The 20,241-nt window shown below is 45.9% G+C and overlaps 3 protein-coding genes across 9 annotated transcripts; all 3 read right to left on the reverse strand.

The window, feature by feature from the left end:
- Positions 1-194: 194 nt before the first annotated feature.
- Positions 195-7,067, reverse strand: rabep2 (rabaptin, RAB GTPase binding effector protein 2). Of its 3 annotated transcripts, XM_076023762.1 has the most exons (12): positions 6,804-7,057; positions 5,171-5,326; positions 4,003-4,085; positions 3,561-3,923; positions 3,345-3,440; positions 3,153-3,251; positions 2,791-2,904; positions 1,931-2,021; positions 1,799-1,810; positions 1,492-1,646; positions 1,254-1,370; positions 195-960 (listed from the first exon to the last, which is right to left on the reverse strand). In XM_076023762.1, exons 1-12 carry the CDS (start codon positions 6,826-6,828, stop codon positions 856-858), a joined length of 1,416 nt encoding a protein of 471 aa, XP_075879877.1. In that variant the 5' UTR covers positions 6,829-7,057; the 3' UTR covers positions 195-855. The 3 variants fall into 3 exon arrangements, with proteins under 3 accessions (XP_075879877.1, XP_075879876.1, XP_075879878.1); XM_076023761.1 differs by lacking the exon at positions 1,799-1,810 and having other exon boundaries at positions 1,919-2,021; positions 6,804-7,055; XM_076023763.1 differs by lacking the exons at positions 195-960; positions 1,254-1,370 and having other exon boundaries at positions 1,494-1,697; positions 1,773-1,810; positions 6,804-7,067.
- A 2,623-nt stretch (positions 7,068-9,690) lies between these two features.
- On the reverse strand, positions 9,691-14,507 carry LOC142886691 (uncharacterized). Its single transcript, XM_076023766.1, has 12 exons — positions 14,212-14,507; positions 13,444-13,555; positions 13,017-13,110; positions 12,846-12,900; positions 12,606-12,746; positions 12,075-12,235; positions 11,886-11,984; positions 11,633-11,778; positions 10,981-11,152; positions 10,778-10,890; positions 9,926-10,010; positions 9,691-9,826 (listed from the first exon to the last, which is right to left on the reverse strand). The coding sequence occupies exons 1-12, from the start codon at positions 14,327-14,329 to the stop codon at positions 9,767-9,769; spliced, it is 1,356 nt and encodes a 451-aa protein (XP_075879881.1). The 5' UTR covers positions 14,330-14,507; the 3' UTR covers positions 9,691-9,766.
- Positions 14,508-15,705: 1,198 nt separating this feature from the next.
- nudt9 (nudix (nucleoside diphosphate linked moiety X)-type motif 9) lies at positions 15,706-20,211 on the reverse strand. 5 transcript variants are annotated; one of them, XM_076023771.1, is made up of 9 exons: positions 20,076-20,211; positions 18,633-18,914; positions 18,374-18,463; positions 17,863-17,949; positions 17,196-17,361; positions 16,938-17,084; positions 16,771-16,855; positions 16,494-16,635; positions 15,706-15,977 (listed from the first exon to the last, which is right to left on the reverse strand). In XM_076023771.1, the coding sequence occupies exons 2-9, from the start codon at positions 18,818-18,820 to the stop codon at positions 15,716-15,718; spliced, it is 1,167 nt and encodes a 388-aa protein (XP_075879886.1). In that variant the 5' UTR covers positions 18,821-18,914; positions 20,076-20,211; the 3' UTR covers positions 15,706-15,715. The 5 variants fall into 5 exon arrangements, with proteins under 5 accessions (XP_075879886.1, XP_075879884.1, XP_075879885.1 ...); XM_076023769.1 differs by lacking the exon at positions 20,076-20,211 and adding an exon at positions 19,333-19,659; XM_076023770.1 differs by lacking the exon at positions 20,076-20,211 and adding an exon at positions 19,333-19,589 and having other exon boundaries at positions 17,196-17,307.
- Positions 20,212-20,241: the final 30 nt, after the last annotated feature.

Raw genomic sequence — 20,241 nt, forward strand, 5'->3', positions numbered from 1 at the left:
CCATCAGAGTCCAGTTGAGTTCTTGTTCAAAAAGTTCCAAATTTAAAAAAATTTCCATTCTTAAAGGAAATTTATTAACTAGTAGCACCAAAATGTGTGTATTTTGCATATAAATATCCATGTTCTGCCCAGACTCTTAAGCAAACAAAGCCTCCTTTGTTGTTCAAAACTACAAAAGAGTGCAAAACGCAACAATAGATTGACTTTTTAATAGGTATTAAACAACCACAAAAACCTTCACATTTCGTCACTGACTCGACTTCTTCTCATGCGCGCTTTCTAACAGGTAGTATGACGTCGTGGAACAGTAGTGGAGAAGTAGTGATGCTATGTTAATGCAGCCCATGAGAAGCACAGTTAAAATTCCGACCAGATGTCCCCACTTGATTATTGCACTTGTGATCCTGTGCCCTTGGAGGTCGCCAGGTCCCTTCGCGTGAAGAGTTTGCACTGCGTAATAGAAATGCATGTGAACGTAGAAACCGGGCGAGTGTTTCCTGCATCGTTTTGTGTCAGTTTGACCTGAAAAATACATTTGTGTGTATTTAGCAGGTGCACTAAAAAGGATTAAAAGGCAACTGCACATTTGCTTTTGCCAACAAAAAAAAAATTAAAAAATGAAGTCCATCATCCAAAAGAAAAAGGAAAACAAGACTTTGGTCACTGAGCGTCAGGTTCAGTCACTGGCAGTTAATTGCATAGTGAAACAAACCCATCCGACACAGCCGTATTGAGAGCACCCGGTCGGAAAACCTCATTGGTTGCCAGGGTTTTGCGTCGTCCCATGGCAGTGCTGGTTGGTCGGCTGCTGCTGGGTTCCTTCCTGGAATGTGCATTTTAGTCTTTTTTTTTTTTTCACGACGCGACGGTGGACGGGGAACCAACTTCGCTGGCTTTGTCCTCCAGAATGTCCTTGACTTGCTCGAGATTCTCCGCCTGCCGGATTAACTCCAGTTTGACCTGCGGAAGGAAGACGCAGGAGAAACTGGAGTGTTGAATCAGAATGAAAGGCTCATTGGGAAAAAAAAAAGAATACATTTTTTTTGTAGGAGGTTAATGCGCTACTGGGGGAAGCCTAAAACGTAAACCAACACAGCCAGGAAGTAACGACAATTTCGTCGTGATCATCATCATCATCAACATCCCAGGAAGTAACAGCAATTTCATCATCATCATCATCATCATCATCATTCAAGAGGTAATGACAATTTCATCCTCCTCCATCGTCTTCTCACACGTGAGCTGCTCTTTACCTGAAGGAACTGGGAGAGCTGGACGAAGTCCCTCTGGACAGTCTGGCTGGTGTCCACCTGAGAGCGCAGACTGATCACCTGGCTGCGCAGCTCCAAACACTGCTGCTGCAGCATCGCCTGATGGAGACAAACCCAGAGGAGCGAGAGAGGTGCACGTTTTAACCGCCGGCCTCCACTTTTCCGACGTGACCAGTCGAGACGGTCACGTTTTCACATCAGCCTAAACTCAACAACTAACCTTGTCATTGCCGAGGCCTTTGCTCGTGTTCTGCACGTGCGCCAGCGCCACCCGCAGGGCTTCCAACTCGGTGCGGCTGGCCAGCAGCTCAGCCTGCAGCTGGTCCTTCAGCGCCTGGATTCTCTCCGTCTCCGTCTTCAAGCTGGACAGCTGCACTGGGATGCAAGGAGAAATACTTTTGAAGAAAAAAAAAAAAAAACATCATACTTTTCGTGGATGATTTTTTTTTTTTTTTCTCAACGCGATCTAAAGGGTGCGCAACCCTTCATAAGCACGCAAACAAGAGGAGAAATGGATTTCGCCTCACCTTCTAAAACCTCTGGAGACGGCAGATGGAGACAGGAGGGAGAGACAGAGAGGAGACGCTTAGTGTCAGGAAGTTACGTCAGTCAGAAATTCTGCCACCTTCTGCATCCCAGCAGCCCACACACACACACACCGTTCTCCTCCGTCCGGCTGTCCAGCTGCTCCTTCAGGTGGACGATCTCGATGCGGAGACGCTCCTCGCAGTGCACCCCCTGCTGCTCAGACTATGAACGGGAAGCGCCAACAAACAAACGATTAATTCCACAAAGCAGTTGCTACATTTTTTTCCTCGTTCACCTTCCCGCATCTCTCGTACCAAGCTTCAAAGGTCGGGATTAGGAATGTCCGGGCGAATATCGGCCCGATATTAGCGGGGGGTTTTTTGTAATATCTGTTCGTATCGCTATCGGTTTTTCCTTTCGAGAATGAAGATTCGATCGTGCCTGGTTTCGCAAACGTTCCATCGTGGATGCTTGTGGGGGTGCAGGTTTTGTTTTTGCTCATGTTTAGCAATGTGCTTAGACAGGAAGCTCGACCTGCAGCTTCCTGTCTGTCCATATCTGTGCACTTCTGTTTCCTTTGTGTGCACTTTACTTTAGTCCCATTTGATGAAATGTGATTAGTTTTGGAGGGAAACGGCTGCATGTATCGGCATCGGCTGTTATCGCAATCGGAAATTAAGCGCTTGGACGATATCGGCTTACCGGATATCGGCAAAAAAGTCAATATCGGACATCCCGAGTCGGGATGCAACGAGATCGTCAAAGTTTCGTGGACAATGTCAAGTGACGACGTAAGCGCACAATGTTACAAGCAAGAGGGATGACTTTCTAGAGTGCATAATATTGCCCTGCTAGCCCTTTACACAGCAAAAAAGACAAATCAGCCACAGCATCAGATGGGAGGAGAAGCAGAGACAGCAGTCACGCCGTTGCAGCTGCGCTGCCGCAAAATTGCGACGGCCGACGAGGGAGCCAGGAAGAGGAAACGTACTTGCAGCGGCGTGAGGGGTGAGGAGCTGCACCCTGGTTCCTCTTCCTCGACCTCCTCCCCCTTCAGCCTGGACAGGTCGGTGCACATCCTCCTCTGGGAGAAGGATAACTGCGCCTGGATACGGAGACGCCCAAGTCAACAACAGTCCTGGAAGAAAATAGTGCTACCCTTCCGGTGGAAACACGCAAGACCTCGCAATCTATCAAGGTTGATTTTGCAAAAGCAGCTGGTCGACCAATTGCTGATCTGAAAAATGTGAAAAACAAAAAAATCCGTGCTTTCTGAGAACCAAGCATTCGTTTTTTGGAAACATCCGAGTCGCAAACATCCTCCCGGAAGGTTCCGGCGAATGCGTCACCCACCAGTCGACTCTGGACGGCGTTCTGCGACTGGCTGAAGGACTTCTGCAGATCCTGCAGCAGGGCCTCCGAGGTCTGGACCTGCGACTGCAGCATCGATACCTAGAGGGGACGCGTGCGAAAAGAAGCTCTTGAGGACGAGGCGCGACCCGTGCACGCCGTATCTCCTCTTGGCTGGTTCTCCGCCCGGCTCACCTGCTTGTGCGTGTGGTTGGTCTGCGTGTCCAGCTCCCTCTCCAGCTGCTCCTTCTCCGCCTCCAGGCGGCTGACCTCCCCGCGGAGCTCGGACACCTGAGGGCGTTAAAAACCGCCCGCTCATTCATCAAACGAAGACGGTGGGAGAAGGATCTACTGCAGCGGTGGGGAAACTTAAACTTAAAAATGTTTGACTATTCGACGGCGAACTCTCGCCTGAGCGTTGAGCGCGTCCCAGTCGCCGTGCGTCACCAGGCGGTGGCCGGCCGGCGGCAGGTAGATGGCCTCGGGCACCAGGGTCCCCGTGGAGACCAGGGAGTCGGTGTCGTCCTGCGCGTTGAGCTTCCGGGGCAGAGACGGCGTGTCCATGGAGAAGGAGGAGAGCGAGGCCGAGTCGCACTGCCGCAGCGAGAAGTATCCCTCCGCCGTGAGCGCGGCGCCGCCCTCGACCTCGCCCGCCTCCAGGTCGCCCGGCTGGCCCACCTCGGACAGGGCGCCGATGGACGCCGGCGGGGAGTCCTCGTCTCCGGCGGCGGCGGCGGCGGCCTCTCGGTCCATCCTCGGCTTCCTTCCGCTGGGCTAACGGCGACGGCAGAGTGAGTCTGGGGTTGTTTTTAATTTGGAGGAAAAAAAGTAGGACGGAAAGTTTTGCACTGACCGTGTACTGACCGCCAGACTTCCTCAGCTCGGCCTGCTGGGAGTGAAGCACGGCTATCCTGGCCTCGTACTGCTCCGCCGTCTCTGCGCACGGGAGACGGGAGACGCGAGTAAGCTGCAGAGTCGACTTCGACTTCGACTCTGGAGTTTGCAGAGAACGCTCCAGAAAAGAGAGCGAGTGGAGGAAAACGCCCTTGCCGACGTCAGGGTTCAGAGGTCAGACTGGTAGGAGATTGATAGAAAGTGGGGCTGCAACGATTCCTCCAGTAATTTTTGAGTTACATTTAAAGCTCACGTTTCGCACGGACTCTTTTTAGTGTGACACAGCCAATGTTGTTGTTGGGATTTCTCCATAAAAGCAATGCAACTACTGATTACTCCTTAAAAAAGTAATCTAATTAACTTGTTTAACTTTTTTTTTTTTTTCTTTTCACAAGTAATCAATTACTCATTACCAATTACTTTGGTGAACAAAAAAAGATAAAGTAACAGTTGCTCTGCTGAGCAGCACCTCTGAACTGGGCTGCACGGAATCTCCGAGTCTCTCACACAAAAGGCCAAATCACAAACAAGCAAGATAATTACGTCGAGATAAAGACTTAAAGCGGCAGTGACTGACGTTGCCAGCCGCCGCCACACCGCAGGCGGTAATGGCTGAAAATGCCAGAATTTGGACTGAACCAAGCCAGGGGCAGTCTGGTCAGGCCAGTTTCATGTTTGTGGATTCCAATGAATTATTTAATAAACAAACAAATCAGTTGTTTTGTGTTTTTACGAGCGCGGCACCCCCTCCAGTGCGATAGCGCTTCATTGCGCTCTTGCTCAGGGAAATCTTACATATTACGTACATTTGAAAGTCTTACAGTTGGATAAAACTTTTGTTCGTCCTTGCAGAAGCTAAAAAAGAAGTCAAAACTCGTCATGACTAAAAAGCCTTTGGTCATAACACACAACCACTGCTACGTGCCGCTACGTCACACACATTCCACACGACTTGACCTTTCGCACAGCTCGCCACCCAAGACATTTATCTTTTTTTTTTGTTTTTTTGCGTGTTTACACTTCTCTGAACCAGCGGAGAAACGAAAGAGGAAACATCAAAACCATGTGAACAATCGTGTGTGTGTGTGTGTGTGTGTGTGTGTGTGTGTGCAAACGGAGCCGCTCACCTCGCAGAGCCTCCTGCAGGGACTGGATCTCTTGATCACATTGTTTTTGCAGCTCTGCCAGTTCCTCCTGTTTGCTCAGCTCGCAAATTGTGGCCACACCCTGCCAGTGCTCGACCTGAGCTTGGCACTCGGCGAGCTCGGCCTGCAGCTTCCAGTCTGGAGATTAAAAAAAATAATAATTAAAAAAATAATAATTAAAAAAATAAAAATAAAAATAAAAATAAAAATAAAAAATAAATAAATATATATATATATATATATATATATATATATATATATATATATATATACATATATATATGCAGTGCCAAGTCTTTCACTTTAATTACTATGCTTTGAAGATATTGGCAAGAGGATTTCATGATTAAAAAAAAAAAACACTCAGAAAAGAATTTTTTTTGTGAGCAGTCATGATGTCTATTGGATCGATTGATCTGAACAATCAGAGATGGACAGATTGAAATATTGATTTCAACACAATGTGTTCTGGAACTGTGTTATTACCTATTTACAACAGAAACAAGCGCATTGATGGTGTGACTGAATGTGTGCTGCAAGGTGTTGTTCCCGTCATCCCATCATCACTCTTCCGCTGTCATTTCAAGAACATAAAAATGAATCCTGGATCAACGACCTGCAACCCCTTCTTATTTGTGTTCATACTGATCCGTCATTTTCAATAAACTGGGCAGCCACACTAAGAATACGCACCATAGCCCAAAAAAGTCCGAATGGTTTGTTTTTGTATCCCTCAGATATTATGTTGTGCTTCAGTTTGGATAATATATAATAACTAAGAGAGATGATGTGATGAGACAGCTGCAGGACTACAGGCCAATGGAAAGTAAATATTAAATAAATGACCAGACTCGACCAGATCAAACACTGTGTCTTTATGTCATTGTCAATAGCAAGAGTTGTCTTTTGTGCTTTAGAGCATGTCTGTATTTCCTGTAAAATTACAACAACAACAAAAAAAGTAACTGAGTGAAGATCAAAATATTAGAAACACATCTTTACGTCTTCAGTGATTTAGGAACATTTTAAAAACAATACCTAGGAAAGTTGTTCAGTGATCAGTGCCTTCCGTCTGTTATCTGTCTCGTTTCTGCTACTTGTTGACGATGAAACCCCCTTCAGTTTGTGCACACAATTTAATTAAAGAGCTGCCTAGCAACAGACCTTTGGCCTCGCCGAATCAAAGAGTTGTGACTCAGATTAGTGCTGCAGATGTTTACACAAACAAACAAACAAACAAAAATTAAGTTGGGTCACTACTATCTCCCCATTCATGTTTCCTGTGATTAAAACCTCAGCTGTGTCAACTCTGCCCTGACAATAGAAGCAGCAGAAGATCCTAAACATCCTCTGACAGCTCTTATTACATCGGCGCTGCTGATGACTGAGGTGAGGCGTTAGCTTGCAGCTAGCAGCTCTCGTTCATTTCTGCGACTAACGATGCTAACAGGCCGCACTTCAACGTCAACAGGTGTGTGACTACCCGACCAATAGAGGTCCAGATTTACGTCAGCGAACAAAACAATTAAAGCCGTAAATTGTCGCGTTCGCCTTTGCGGCCAATCCCGTTAGAAGCGAGGTGGATTAAAGTTTGACGTTCGCCGTTCTCATTTACCTGCGTCTTCACTCTTGGAGCTCATCTTTTCCCGGATAGCAAGCGCACCGACGGAGGCGTCCGACCAGAAGAAATGTCTACGACAAGGTGGGCAAAGCTGTCATTTTGTCGTATTATTTTTGCGTTTAAATCCAAAAGCTCCGGCGTTTCGGTGTGGGGGAATTAACAGCGCGGTTTCAACTTCAGGAAACAACTTTCCCCGGTCGCTGCCTTGCGGAAATCACGTCAACCTGCTTCCTGTTCCCAGACGCCTCTCCCTCGGTGCCTGCGCTGCAGTGTTGCAATGCTATCAGTTGCTCCGTTTCACATTCCCAGCACAAAATGAATCTGTTCAATTGTTGTTTTTGGTACCCGCCACACCCTGGACTAATTGTTCCCAATCCTGTTCATCGAATGGTTGACCTCTCGAGGCACCGACACTGACTTCTACACAATTTTAGAAGGGGCAACACAAATCATACGCTTTTAAAGGGTGCTCTGTCAATGGGCAAGAAAACCACCTTCGTCTTTGTTGATTAAAGTTAGTTGTTCAATTACAGATCTCGATGAATAAATTCATCTTGTTTAATTTTTAGTTCAGAATTTTTTTTAATTTTTTTTGTCTACCTTAAGAAAGGATGCCCCCTGGTGGAGAAAGAGTCGTACTAGTAAAAACGAAAAATCAGTGAAAGGACTTTTTCGAGTTATTAGTTTGTTTTAACTGCAAAAAATAAATATTAAAAACATAAAGTCTCGCGTGAGGACGAATTATGGTGTTCCACACAGCCTTAAATGTCCCATATTAATATTCTCCGCTAACAGCCTCCCTCAAAACACTGAACTTAGCTTCATGGTAAACCTCCAAAGGAGAGAGTGGAGCCAAAACATGTCAAAGTGTGCCCTTTGTGACGCTGCCAATGGGCAGAAATCTAGAGCCGTGTGTTCTCTGAGATAATTTCTGGAAAAGGGACAAGCAATACAAGTAAACGCCAGACTTGTGTGGGAGTTTTGTGGGCTGTTCACTGACCAACTGTGGCCTCATGTTGTTAAAATAACCTTATAAAGTCATTTTTTTTTCTGTGACATGGGACATTTAAGCAGGCTTGTTGCAGCTTTTTTTTTATGCTATTAAGTTGAGGTCAGAGAACCTTCTGGTCTTAGAATGTATCACTTATTTGCATTTGTGCCCATTCGAAAATAGAATTGAAGAAGCGAATAGAAAATGACAATTTTAGTGTGTTTTCACCTTTGTCCTTGCAAACCCTGCGGTGTTACCAGCCCTCTGCAGCATTTCATACGGTAATTTGAAGTTGTCCATTGGCCTCTGTAGTAAATGTGGCTCTCCTTTGCTGTCTCTTAGCGACTCATGGTTAGCTCTGTCACATGGTGCCAACCAATGTATCATATTTCTTCACACTTTTAATATTGGAATGCAAGACATCTGAACATCGTGCAGGCTGCGTAAAATTTGAACAGATGTGTTTATCTAGATTCCCTTTATGCAGTATATAAAGTTGTATCTTCCCAGCATTCCTAAGATATTCCTGCCCATGTTCTGACCTTTCTGTTAGAAACAAGTCAAATTTTAACAAGGCCACAATGCATTTTTTTTTTTTGTTCCAGTGCCAGTGAAGAATGCAGTGACGTCATGTTGTAACGCTGAAAAATAAAGCTGACCGTCTAGAGACGGTGCCTGTGGCCACATCTACTCTCAGTTTGGAAGTCGTGCCAAATGTTTGAACAGGCACTAACAACCTTAGTTACACAAGTTAAATAAGACGGGTTTGGCCATATCCTTGAACCCACAGCACTGCTTTATCAGTGGCAGCAGCAGCAGCTTTGAACTTCAGTCACCCTGCACCTGCTTCCTTTGCGTTACAAAAGCAGAAACGTTAAAAAAAAAAAAAAAAAAATGTCCTAAGTTTCCTGCAGTCTTTGCCATTAAAAATAGCACAGGATCTGAAATTACAGTTTGTACTGAACTGTTCTGCAATGAAAATCGCTGCAAGATGTACAATTGCTGTCCAGTCTGTACCGCAGCCAAAGACGGGGATCAGTTCGTAATATTGATTTAACTCTCTTCGTGTATAAATCTGATATCTCATCTTGCTCATCTGTTGTCCTATTTATCTGTAGAAAGGACACGGCCAGAAATAGCAGAGCTGCAGAACATCAGGAGGAATCATGAGTGGGAAGGAACAATCAAATGAAGAGGTCAATAAAAGTAAGTGTCTGTTTACATTTCTTGTCTCAAAAGCCTGAGTTCAGGAGAGAAAAGTCGTCACCCCAGATAGTGGTCTCCTTTAATTTATTAAATTCAGTTATAATTAAAAAAAACAAAACATGGTCACAACATGTATACAACAGATGTATACAAAAAGGTTTAGTTCGTCGTATAAGTACCAAATTCCTGGCTGGCAAATTGTATTGACCCCAGTGGCAGGATTTGTAACTGCAAATCAAATGCAACAGGATAACTGCCTGTGACAGCACTGTAGAAAATGCTGGTGAGAGTCTCCCAAAATAAAACCAAACTCATTCAAAGTGACACATGTAAAACAGTGCTGTACGTCATGAAACCACAACGGGTTTACCCAGGTCGAGGAATATTATAAATACTTTGCAAAGTCTTAAATGTCTTTGAGTGGTAAATGCCTGAAAGTTGGGGTGGAGGCACGCAAGATATATATATAGATGCTTGAAAGTTATCAGCAATATAAAAAGTGATGGTTTCCCATTCTGTTGTGCGGGTAGCATTATCTAACAGTTAAACTTTACAGTACCTGAAGCACTAGAGGTTTAATGTGCTCTTACGAAAGCGCTTATACATCCACACAGTTCAAGGTGATACAGTAACAAGTGGTCGGAGTAACAACTGCTGGTGTTAAAAAGGAAAAAAAAACAACAATGTTCTATGTTCTGATGTCATTTTGGTCCTGCATCTGTTTCAGGAGAGCTGGATTTCTTTTTGCGGGGCAGTTTTCCTACAAGTTCATGTCCTGGTCGCTGACGCTCTGGCGGAGGTATTCTTCGTACAGCTTTTTCTGGAGCAGGAGGAAATTACGCAAGTTGAAAGAAATCCCACCCAAGAGTGCCTTTTAATTACCGGCAACGTGTGAGTTTCAGACACATGGACGAGTTACCTTTTTGGATTTCACGACCTCCTGAACGTACTCCAGCTTCTCCTGCAGTTGCCTTTTCTGCTTGCCTGATAACGTCGGCCGAGTCCTGCGAGAAGGTTCAAATATTGCACGTGTTAACGAAAGGAGGCAAAAAAAAAAAAGGCTTTACACATTTCTTATAAATGTGTTCTTGCTGTGACAGTCACTGTACGCCTGCCATCGCACGGCTTAAATTTTTGTTCTCTGCATTAGCCGTGCGTCATGTTTTGACAATCTGGCGCGGTGAGCTACGGGACGTAACGGTTAAAGGCTAATTTCTCATGATTTCAATTATATGAGACTGCTTGCTTTTATCACTGTGTCGGAACCATGGCTGTATCATATCTGGATACCGGACTTTCAATGTGGCGACGCAGTGAGGTTTTTTTTTTCCCCTTCTTCTTCGTCCTAGTGGCCACGCGAGGTACTGCAGCAACAAAAAAAAAAATCCAATGCGGCCCAAAAGTAATTTTTCCCAAAGACGGCAACACAAAACTGAAACATAGTTAAAAGCAAATCTTTCTACTGTGTATTTTTAAGTCATGGTCACAAAGCCAGAAAATTCCCATAAAAGACGAGTGTATGACCGTAACTCCACTTATTCTGATTGGCTGATGCATCACGGGAGTTACATAAGCATGATGGGAATAATAATTTCTAAGTTTACCATTGTACCCTCTGCCTAAAGGATCAACTCGGTCTACTATGATTACATCTGCACCATTTAAATAAAAAAAAAAAAGACTGCTGGATTTCACTCCACTGAAATGAAGGGGCCGCCCTCTTTGACTCCGGGGTTTGGTGCTGCCTAAGTGGCGCGATGGCGCAGCGTACCTGAAGGAGAACCGCGCTATGATGAGCAGGATGAAGGAGAGGAGGACCAGTCCGGCACAGGCGTACAGCTGCTGCTCGGCAGTGAGGGGATCCAACAGTTTGACGACGGGAGTCTGCAGATTGCATCAGAAACAGCGGTCGCGTTCCATTTAGTTGCATGCACGCGCAATCTAAAAACCTGCAGGGGGTGGAAAAACACTCACCAGGTACAGCGACAGAGTCTCCGTCGCGTCGCTGCCCAGGGCCAAGTCCAGCATCTCCTTGGAGAGGGTTCCCAACACCAGCAGCGCCATCAGGGCCAGGGGGACGCTGAAGCCCAGCAGGGTCATGAGGCAGCTCTTGCAGCGCGCCCGCCGGTTACTGGAGCTGGTCAACCTGCGAATGTGGACGCGAGGACGTGGATGCGTCAGACTTTGCTTCCGGCGGCTGCATGGCAGCAGGCGAAGTGAGGAGTGCGCCTTTCTAAAGATCTAACCAGACCACGCGCCCGTCGGAACTGCCGTCGCCAATGTAGTCAAGTGCGATGTGTTGTCGTGGGGTTCGCTCGAGGCAGCGTGTCTGGTTTCAGCAATTAGCATGTGCACAAACTAGTGGTTCAGAAGCCTGGTGTCTCTGGGAGAAAGGCTTAAGTGCTAGCAAGGTATTGCTCGGTATCTGCTACCATTGATAGCTGCTCAGTGTGGGGAAGGCGCTGCTTTTTGTACCCATAGAGTGGCTGTGGTATCGCAGCGTTGTAGCTCCTGATTGTATCTGTGCATCAACTGTTATACAAGCACAAATGTGTCCGATTGACTCCCAATTATTTATTCGCACCAGTAATTGCGTGTGTATTATCATTGTGTTTGTGTGACGCACCTGTCGTTCACGAGCGTATCTGTGATGGCCTCGCTGATGAGCTCGCAGTCCTTCTCCAGGGAGTTGAGCGTGTTCTGCACCGTCTGGTTGATGGTTTTCTCGATGGTGCGACACACCTCCTCGATCTGGTTGACACAGCGACTCGGCTGCGTTGCCATGCGAAAAGGGTGCAGAAGAAAACGGTGGATTTGTCGATGAAGGAACTGGAATAAAAGGGCACAGAGGTGCAGGCTTGAGGGCGCGGAGCTCCCACCTTGTTTGGATTCGGAACGTAGATGGTTGGCATGTCGAAACCGCACTTGTTCAGTCCCGGCCGCTTGCAGAGCTCCTGGACGATCTGCATCATGACTCTCTGGAGGGTTGGAGACACACGCGGTTATTTCCTTCCGGCATTTCCTCTGGGGGAAAGTCGCCGCGCCGCTTTTTCCCGCCGGCCCGATACCTGTCTGTCCGACTCTCCGCCCGCCTCGTCGGCCTTGCTCAGGTAGAAGCGCAGCCGGTCCCCGTGCGTCTCGTTCAGGCTCTCCACGATGTTGAGGGTGCGCTTGCAAAGCGCCTGACCCATGGGGTCGAAGAAGACGAGCATGAGGTCGCAGAGGTCACCTGAGAGGGACAGCGAGAGGTGACCTTAGTTTATTTGCGGCATATATCGCCCTGGATGTGACCCGCTAAATCTGAATAACCCCCACCTGTGCCATTCCATTATTGACTGTTATTGTTGAGGCAAGTCCAGTGAATCTCAATCAGATTTAAATCCAGGTCAGTTAAAATCTCGTCCCACAAGAATTACGGCTAATTGCACTTCACACCGGTCAATGGAAAACGCCTGCAAATCGCAATCGTGCTTTGTCGAAATTTTAGAAATATCGCTTTTATTTTGCGACAGACATGACATGGAAACGCAGCTACTGGTAGCCACATAGTTGCTCTTGCGCAATACTGAAAGAGGGGAAGTTCCTATAAACCCACTGACCGAGCCACAGGATCACTTCATCCACATCGAAGGGGTACTTCATGTCACCGTCCACCAGTCCGGGCGAATCCACAAAGGTCACCAGGCTGAAGCGCTTTTGCCTCGACGTGCAGATCTCGGTGCTCAAGTACTCCGAGACGCCTGGGGACGAGTCCAGAGGTTTTGTTTTTTTTCAGGTCAAGGACAGGAGCAAAACGTAACTTATTGTACAAAATGCTGCTTCCCAAAGTGGCTTCTCACCTTTGAAATGTTGCAGAGGCTTAAAGTGAGGATACAGGTGAAGCGTGGCGTTCCCCTGTGGAACGGAGGCAGCCGGGTCAGTCAGTCTGCTTGATAATAGGATTCTCCAAAAAACTTTATTGAACAAGCGCTCTATTCAAGTCAGTTCTCTCCCCGTAATCCTCTACTCACTGTGAGGGATTCTCTCTTGCGGCCATTGGTGACGAAGCTGAAGCCTTGCGTCTCTATAGCCACTCCAGTGCGCTGGATGTGCTCCTCCACGTACCTGTTAGAAGGGTTAAAAGGCAACAATTCCGTTGTTTCAAATATCACCGTGTGATATTTGGTTCCGGTACAGTCCATCCATTGTCCAAGCTAATTTAATTAAAGGTGTACAATCGATAAGTTGGCGTGCACTCTGGACTGAGTGGCAGGGAAAGTAAATCTTTGAGTCATTCATTCACTCACGATGGGTCGCACTCATCGGCTAAATGTACCTTTAAATAATTGAAAATCGATCGGTAAGAAGACACAAGAGCAGCTGGAACGTACGTATATTCTGCCCTGCATCAGCGAGCAAACCGGTACCATTACAACATGCTTGTGACAACTTCTTTACCAGTTGATGAAGGAGCTTTTCCCGGCCGAGTGGTTACCCATCAGCATCACGGTGATCTTTTTCCTGGGCGGAAGCAACTTCACACCAACGGATTCCGCGATGGAGATCAGTCCTGAGGAAGACAACAAACGTGAGCTACGTGGACTAATGAGCAAAAACTGAACACCGACTATTCAATTCAATAAACTTTATTAGTCCCCAGGGGACAATTTAGTTTAAGCAAGCTCTGACATAGAGAACTTGGTTACTGTCACGACATTGTGTGAAGTGGCACAATTAAATGACACAGTTACATATGACAGGAAAAGTATGAGTCGAAAAAAACAACAATAAATCAATAAAATGGTGGTACATTAGTAACAAGTAAAAGAAGGTTACTGGAGAGCTTAATTGCCCTAACGGGCAAAGAAAGCTACAAGTTGATGGGGAGACTTTAATTGTGGAGAATCAAACCTGTTGAGCCAGGCAATACCGGCTGTTGAAACTTGCACAAGCTATTATTAGTGCCATTTGAATAAAAAATAAATAAATAGAACACAAAATTAAATTGAGGTAATTATTGAACTCAAGTTGAGTGACTGACGTTGATGAAGTCGGCAAAATTTCAACATCTTTGGCTAATAGCTACTGTTAGCTTCCGTCCATCTCTCTTGACGTCACTTGAGCTAACATAGCCGGTTAACCACTGGTTGGCAATCAGCTTCTATCACTAATATATCACATTTGAGGCCGATGTTTGGGGAGTTGTCCGGTTGGCAGCCAACTCACCGCTATCAGGATCCGTGTACAGTTGGTGGCAATCCCGCAGGATGCGTTCATCGCACGACACGCCGCCCGATATCGACTCTGCGTTTGCGGCACTTCGGCTCTTGATTTTGCCAGACATTGCGAAGCAGCGGTTGTATGGAGGCAGCCAGAGAGAGAGCCGTTTGCAGCGTCTGAAGGCCCGCGACTTTCTGAGGTAGCTGTGCGAACAAAGCCGGTGTCGCCTTTTTTTGAATCGCCCCGGCGGCTCGCGTCGCGTCAACGTCCACTCAGCCACGTCGTCAGATTGAGCGGTTTAGGACGCGCGGCCTTCTGGGTAATGTCGTTTCAAAGAGCGAGAAGTGGCAACAACAAGTGACAAGCGTTTTCTTTACCTCGTTGAATCCTTCACTTATCCAAAGACAGCTCTTTAGTTTAAACATGAGAAAATGAAATGCAGGAAAAACAACCTTGTTTAAATCACAGTCCCAAATATCGAGGGGAAAAATTGGCATTTTAGGATAAAACATTATTATTATAGAGTTCCGAGTTCGGCCTTGGGGTCACTGTTCAGTGTGTTTTCAGGACAGAGAAAAATAAAAATGTAAAAAAAAAATAACATTGGAGAAAACATTTATTATTGCTAATAAGAGCGTAAACATCCAACAATGTCTCTCAGGTCATAACTATAAGATTACGCACACTCTGCTGGGGCCCATTGGGCTGCAGCCAGGGCCGTCACGGAAGCCTAGAAAAGAAAGTTTGTAAAGTGTACTGTGGGGGGAAAAAACACTTTGTGGTGTTTCCTTGTTTATACACGACAGGAAGATGCATTGGGAGACGGACGTACACATTGAAGCAGCATCTGTGGCCATGCTGACACTGTAGCATCACAGCGAGGAGAAAACAAAGCTCTCCGTTTACTGCTCTGTCTAGATTCCTATAGGATTTGTGGCGCCTCTCAGTCCTGTTGTGGACATAATGTAATCAGGGTTTTCTTTTCCCCCATGAGAAATTTCCACTTATTAAATCATCCTTCAACAGCCTCCTCCCTTTCCTGTAAATGTCCAGCATTAATGCAGAACAAATCCATATGAGTTCTATGTATTAAATATACAGTACTACCCAGAAAATTAGAATATCCTGAAAAGGTATTTCCCCATGTCTGAACTCTTCTGAGCCAACCCAAGACAGACTTTTTAAAGGCTCAGGACCCTTTTGCAGGTGTTTTGGACTTTTTGAACCAACAAAACTGAAGCTTTTCACAGCGTTCTAATTTTCTGAGTTTGTGGGTTTGTGGCTTTAATGAGCTGAAAATCTTAATCAGCAAAGGAACTGCTTGAGATGTCAATTTGCGTGTAATGGCTCAATAAAATGTGTTGGTTTCATCTTTTATGTAAACTTTTTCGGGCAGTACTGTATATGTATGTATGTGTGTACATATATATGTATGTATATATATATTTAAACTAAGTATTGTGATATGTATGAATGACAAAAGTATTCACAAGTCTGCAGTTTTAAGCATTTATTCCAACAGATATTTCAGGATCATTGCTCCCTGCCTGCAACACATGAGAGAATTCTCAACACTGGGATGACATGTGCAGTATTGGTGTGTTTCATGACGGCAGGCTGGCGGGTGTGAAATGGCCGTCTGCCTTCCGCCGTCTGTTCCCACTCCAGAATGCTCCTCGGCCCTCTCACTGCATGCGGTCCCCAACCCCTTCCAATCATTTCTCTCGCAGAGACCGAAGGCGCCGTGCACCTTTTCATTCTGATTGCCCCCACTGGCCCGAAATCACAGTTAAAATCAGTCCATGATGCATTTTGTTCATTTCAGCTCATTGTGTTTCCTTCCGCCGCGGCTGCACCGGGTTAATGTGATCCCTGTTAGCAGAGAATGAATTAGCATAATTGGTGCCTTCAGAAATAGCATGGTGTGCCACTCGGCGGCATCTTGTGTGTCACACTCATGTTTGGCTTCTTTTCAGCATTCAGTCGAAAAAAAAAAAAGCCACGAAGATTTTAAAACCCTGCCAGTTTCATTCCCATCACAACTTCTGCTACATTAGTAATATATATTATTTTTGTTTGTAGTGCTCATATGTTCAGCTTGCATACAGGACTTTTATCATTATTGACACACACACACACACACACACACACACACACACACACACACACACACACACACACACACACACACACACACACACACACACACACACACACACAGAGCAACAAGGCCGCCAACGTTTCCTTTGCCGTGGCAAACGACAATGGAGTCTCTCGTCCTTGGTTACCAGTGAGCCTTTCTCTCTTTGGCAACCAGCTCCAGGAAACTAGAATGACTGGCGTAGAGCGGGAAGGATGAATCCACATCAACCCACTGGACTTGTCCTGCGTCATCGCCAGCCTGCAGCGGCAGCTCGCTCACGCTGTTGCCTACGGTGACAACGAGGACGAGTCAGCGGCGGACAAAATGCGCTTTGTTATTCAGGGGGCCTTTGTGAAGAACTGCTGCGCACTACGTTTTTCAAAGCAAAAGTAGAAGTTAAAAAAAAAAGAAGAAATTAATACCCGATTCATCATGGAAATTGACGGCAACCGTCTCCATCCAGGAGTTGTCAGTGTTTCTGGGATCATCCACATATCCTTTGAAAACCTGAGGGAGAACAAAAAAAAATGTATATTTGAATTTCTGTCTACGTGTCTACGTTATTTCAAAAAGTGCCTTGACTGCCGACCATGAACCCATTGGATTGGAAAAGGTTTGTGATGCGCTCGTGGATCTTTGCTTTCTCCGCCGGGGAGACAGCAAGCGAGTTCAACGCCTCTTCGGAGAACTCACGCTGGAGAGTGAGCGACACCTTCTCCCCAGCATCGACCATCCCCTGCCAAAAACACAAACAAGGACAGATGATTAAAAAAAAAGTGGAATGGAACAAGGCACCGGATCAAACGGGTGGATGTGAGAAAATGTGGCTTTAAAAAAATAGACGAACCCCAGGTATGGCCCACTCGCCGCAGTCCTTCCTTTTGATGGAGACAAACTGCAGGACGGGCCGTTTGGAACCCAAGTGCTTGATCTTTGATCCTTTAGCATCCACTTTCCATCTGCCAAATGTTTGTAGATCTAGTGAGTCATTTGTTCTGCCATCAAACATACATCTGGTATTTACAAAAGAGGATCAGGGCCAAGAGAGGAGAGAAAAATATTACAGGAAGGAAATTCTTATTTGAGTTTTTATTTCAAGTATAAAGTTGAAATTTCCTGAATAAAGTCAGAATTTTGTGTAAAAAGTCGACGTAAAAAAGACAACATTTTGTGAATGAAGTCAACACAAATGAAGTGGAAATTTTGTCAATAAATTGGGAATTTTGAGATTAAGGATACGGATGGTGGATTAACCCAGCTACCCACAGTCAAAAGTAAACTGCCGAAAACAAGTGTATCCCACAATGTTCACCCACAGTAACCGGGAAAATGGAGAAAATGGAAGTACAATTTCATTCACGAAATTTCGCCTTTTTTTACGTCAACTTTATTCTCGAAATTTCGACTTTATTCTCAAATTGGAAAAAAATTTCTCTTCTTTGTGGCCCTGATCCTGCTCCGTAGGTACTTGACATCTGGACACATCCAGTGTGTTTCATTGAAGGAAAAGTCACCTGGTGACTATTGGATCTGCTGCATGATTGGGGCCCCATCGTCCGAGCAAACCTCTGCCACTCAATCCCGTGCGTCCGCGAGGGTTGCTAGAAAGAATGAAACACAAATGTGAAAATCCAATCACTTATTTACAACGTGCTTCAAGTTGAAAAACTTTCCCGGCAGAGTGAGAGGTAATGCAACCGAGCCCTCTGAGAACGGCCATCGGCTCTGGGCGGCACATTAGAAGCTTTTGACTTTGCCGTAGCCATCACAAACACATTAGTGGATACATACGTAGTCTTGTTTCAGTCACTACCATCTTCTCAGCTAAATGGTTTCGTCTTTAGTCTTAGCATTGTGTATTGTGCCTGTAATATTTAATTATTTTAGATGCTTGTTTCAAATCAAATGATGATGCGCAATTCTGCATCTTTCATAGACAATGAAAAGTTGATAGACTGATTATGCCAGAAGCTAACATCGGGATTCTCATTAGCATTTTTCTAAACAAAATATTGTGTAACTCACAGCGGGAATCCCTTTTCCAATTTGTAGTTGCCCTCAAAGCTTGTCCTGTCCACTTCACTGTCCATAGAGTTGAATTTAGGGGAGAAAGAGCTGCAAAGAAAGGACAAACATCATTCAACCCGCTCCAGCTGATCTCTGAAACCAATCATTGAGGGGACATTTAAAATTTGAAAAAGTATATCAGCTATCAACCAACATAGACTCCATTCAAACGACATCACAGCCTGTGATTCCATGCACGTCAATCCGCGCCACTCACCCAATTTCAGGATCAGCCCACACTGGTTTCTTCAACACCGACTGGTCAGTGTAGTTGACTGGGCTGTACTGCGGCCAGCTCTGACTCCAGTCCACCTTGTCGTCCGGCACGGGGAAGCGTCTCACTTTGGACCCTGGATACTGGGGGCACCTGGACTTGACGTGAAGCGGCGGCGCCGAGGTTGCCATCGTCCATGCACCGGGTGGGTAGAAGTCACAGCGACTTGTGCTGACGGCTCTGGAAGTTGTGAGGGGATGGGGTGCAGTGCAGGAGATGGTGGGCCTGCGAAAGAAGAAACGTGAGATACGTGTGTGTTTGTGTGTGTGTGCAGTGGTGCCGAAGTCCCTCCGTGGCGCTTGAGCGCTTCTGAGGAAAATAGGTGACAGAACCCCTGGTGATAAAAGCATTAAGTTGATGTGGTCGGTGCCAAAGTCCCATCGCCACGCCTGAGAACTTCTGAGGAAAATAGGTGACAGAACCTCTGGTGTTCACGGTATCAAGCCGACAACACAAAGGCTGAGACAGGCAGTAAACATTCACTGATTTACGAGTCAACACACTTGACCTACGAAATTACTGCAGTGCATAAATTGGTTTGGTTTCATTTTCTCGACTAGAAAAATACACTACTCCACGTGTCCGCACGAAATTAAACCGACATAAAGGCTTTCAATTCGGGCAGCTTTTTTGATTCACTCACAGCTGTGTAGCGTTGACACCCGTCACTTGGCTTCCTACGGTACACGGCAGTCCGAACAGAGTGAGCGCCAGACGAAGCCGGCTTATCCAGTTTCGTCGCAAAGGGAACTGGACCATTCCCCGCACCAAGTAAATCAACAGCAGAGACGGACAGACCGCGACGTGCGGGCAGCGCAGCCCCGAGGAACCAGGAAGTGCAACGCCCCGGCGTGGTGACGTAGGCCAATGGGTGTGGTTACGACATCCACACGCGTTTCTATGGTAATAAATATATAAATAAATAAATATAACCGCATTAAATACTGTCGGCGAAGAAATAATAGTGAAAGGGACGCAATAGACGTAAACGAACTTTAGAATGTGTAATTACTCATGTCCCACTATCTACTACTATTTTTTAAGCCAAATTCTGCGGGAAAGTACCATGTCGTCCCCTTAAAAAAATTATATATATATATATATATATATATATATATATATATATATATATATATATATATCTTTAAAAAAAATAAAAATCTATTCCATTCGAATGCGTTTCGTGATGCTTCGTGATGATGCAGCCAAGTTGTAACCCGCAGTGCTTCACCTGTGGGCAACAACAACAAACCGTGACACAACGAGTGTTTACAGTATCACCCTCGAGAAGAGAAAGCACGAATTGTTCGCGGTAAAATAACTCAGAGAACCAACAGGGGGGGTGGAAAAAAATATTCTCGCAACAACAGACAGCATGTAACATACTTCGGCACGCCCACTCGCGGCTGCTACTGCTGCTGCTGCGTGTTTATCCCGCGGGCAGCGCTCGTTTCGCCGAAGCTGAGGGGCTGCACCGGCGGCGTCGGTGGGACATCGGCAGTGGACTCCGCCCAGCGAGCAGCTCCCGCTGACGACATCGAACGCACCTTTC

Source organism: Nelusetta ayraudi, unplaced genomic scaffold, assembly GCF_046127955.1.
Source record: "Nelusetta ayraudi isolate G7.1 ecotype Tasmania unplaced genomic scaffold, CSIRO-AGI_Nayr_v1 ptg000016l, whole genome shotgun sequence".
NCBI classification, from domain to species: domain Eukaryota; kingdom Metazoa; phylum Chordata; class Actinopteri; order Tetraodontiformes; family Monacanthidae; genus Nelusetta; species Nelusetta ayraudi.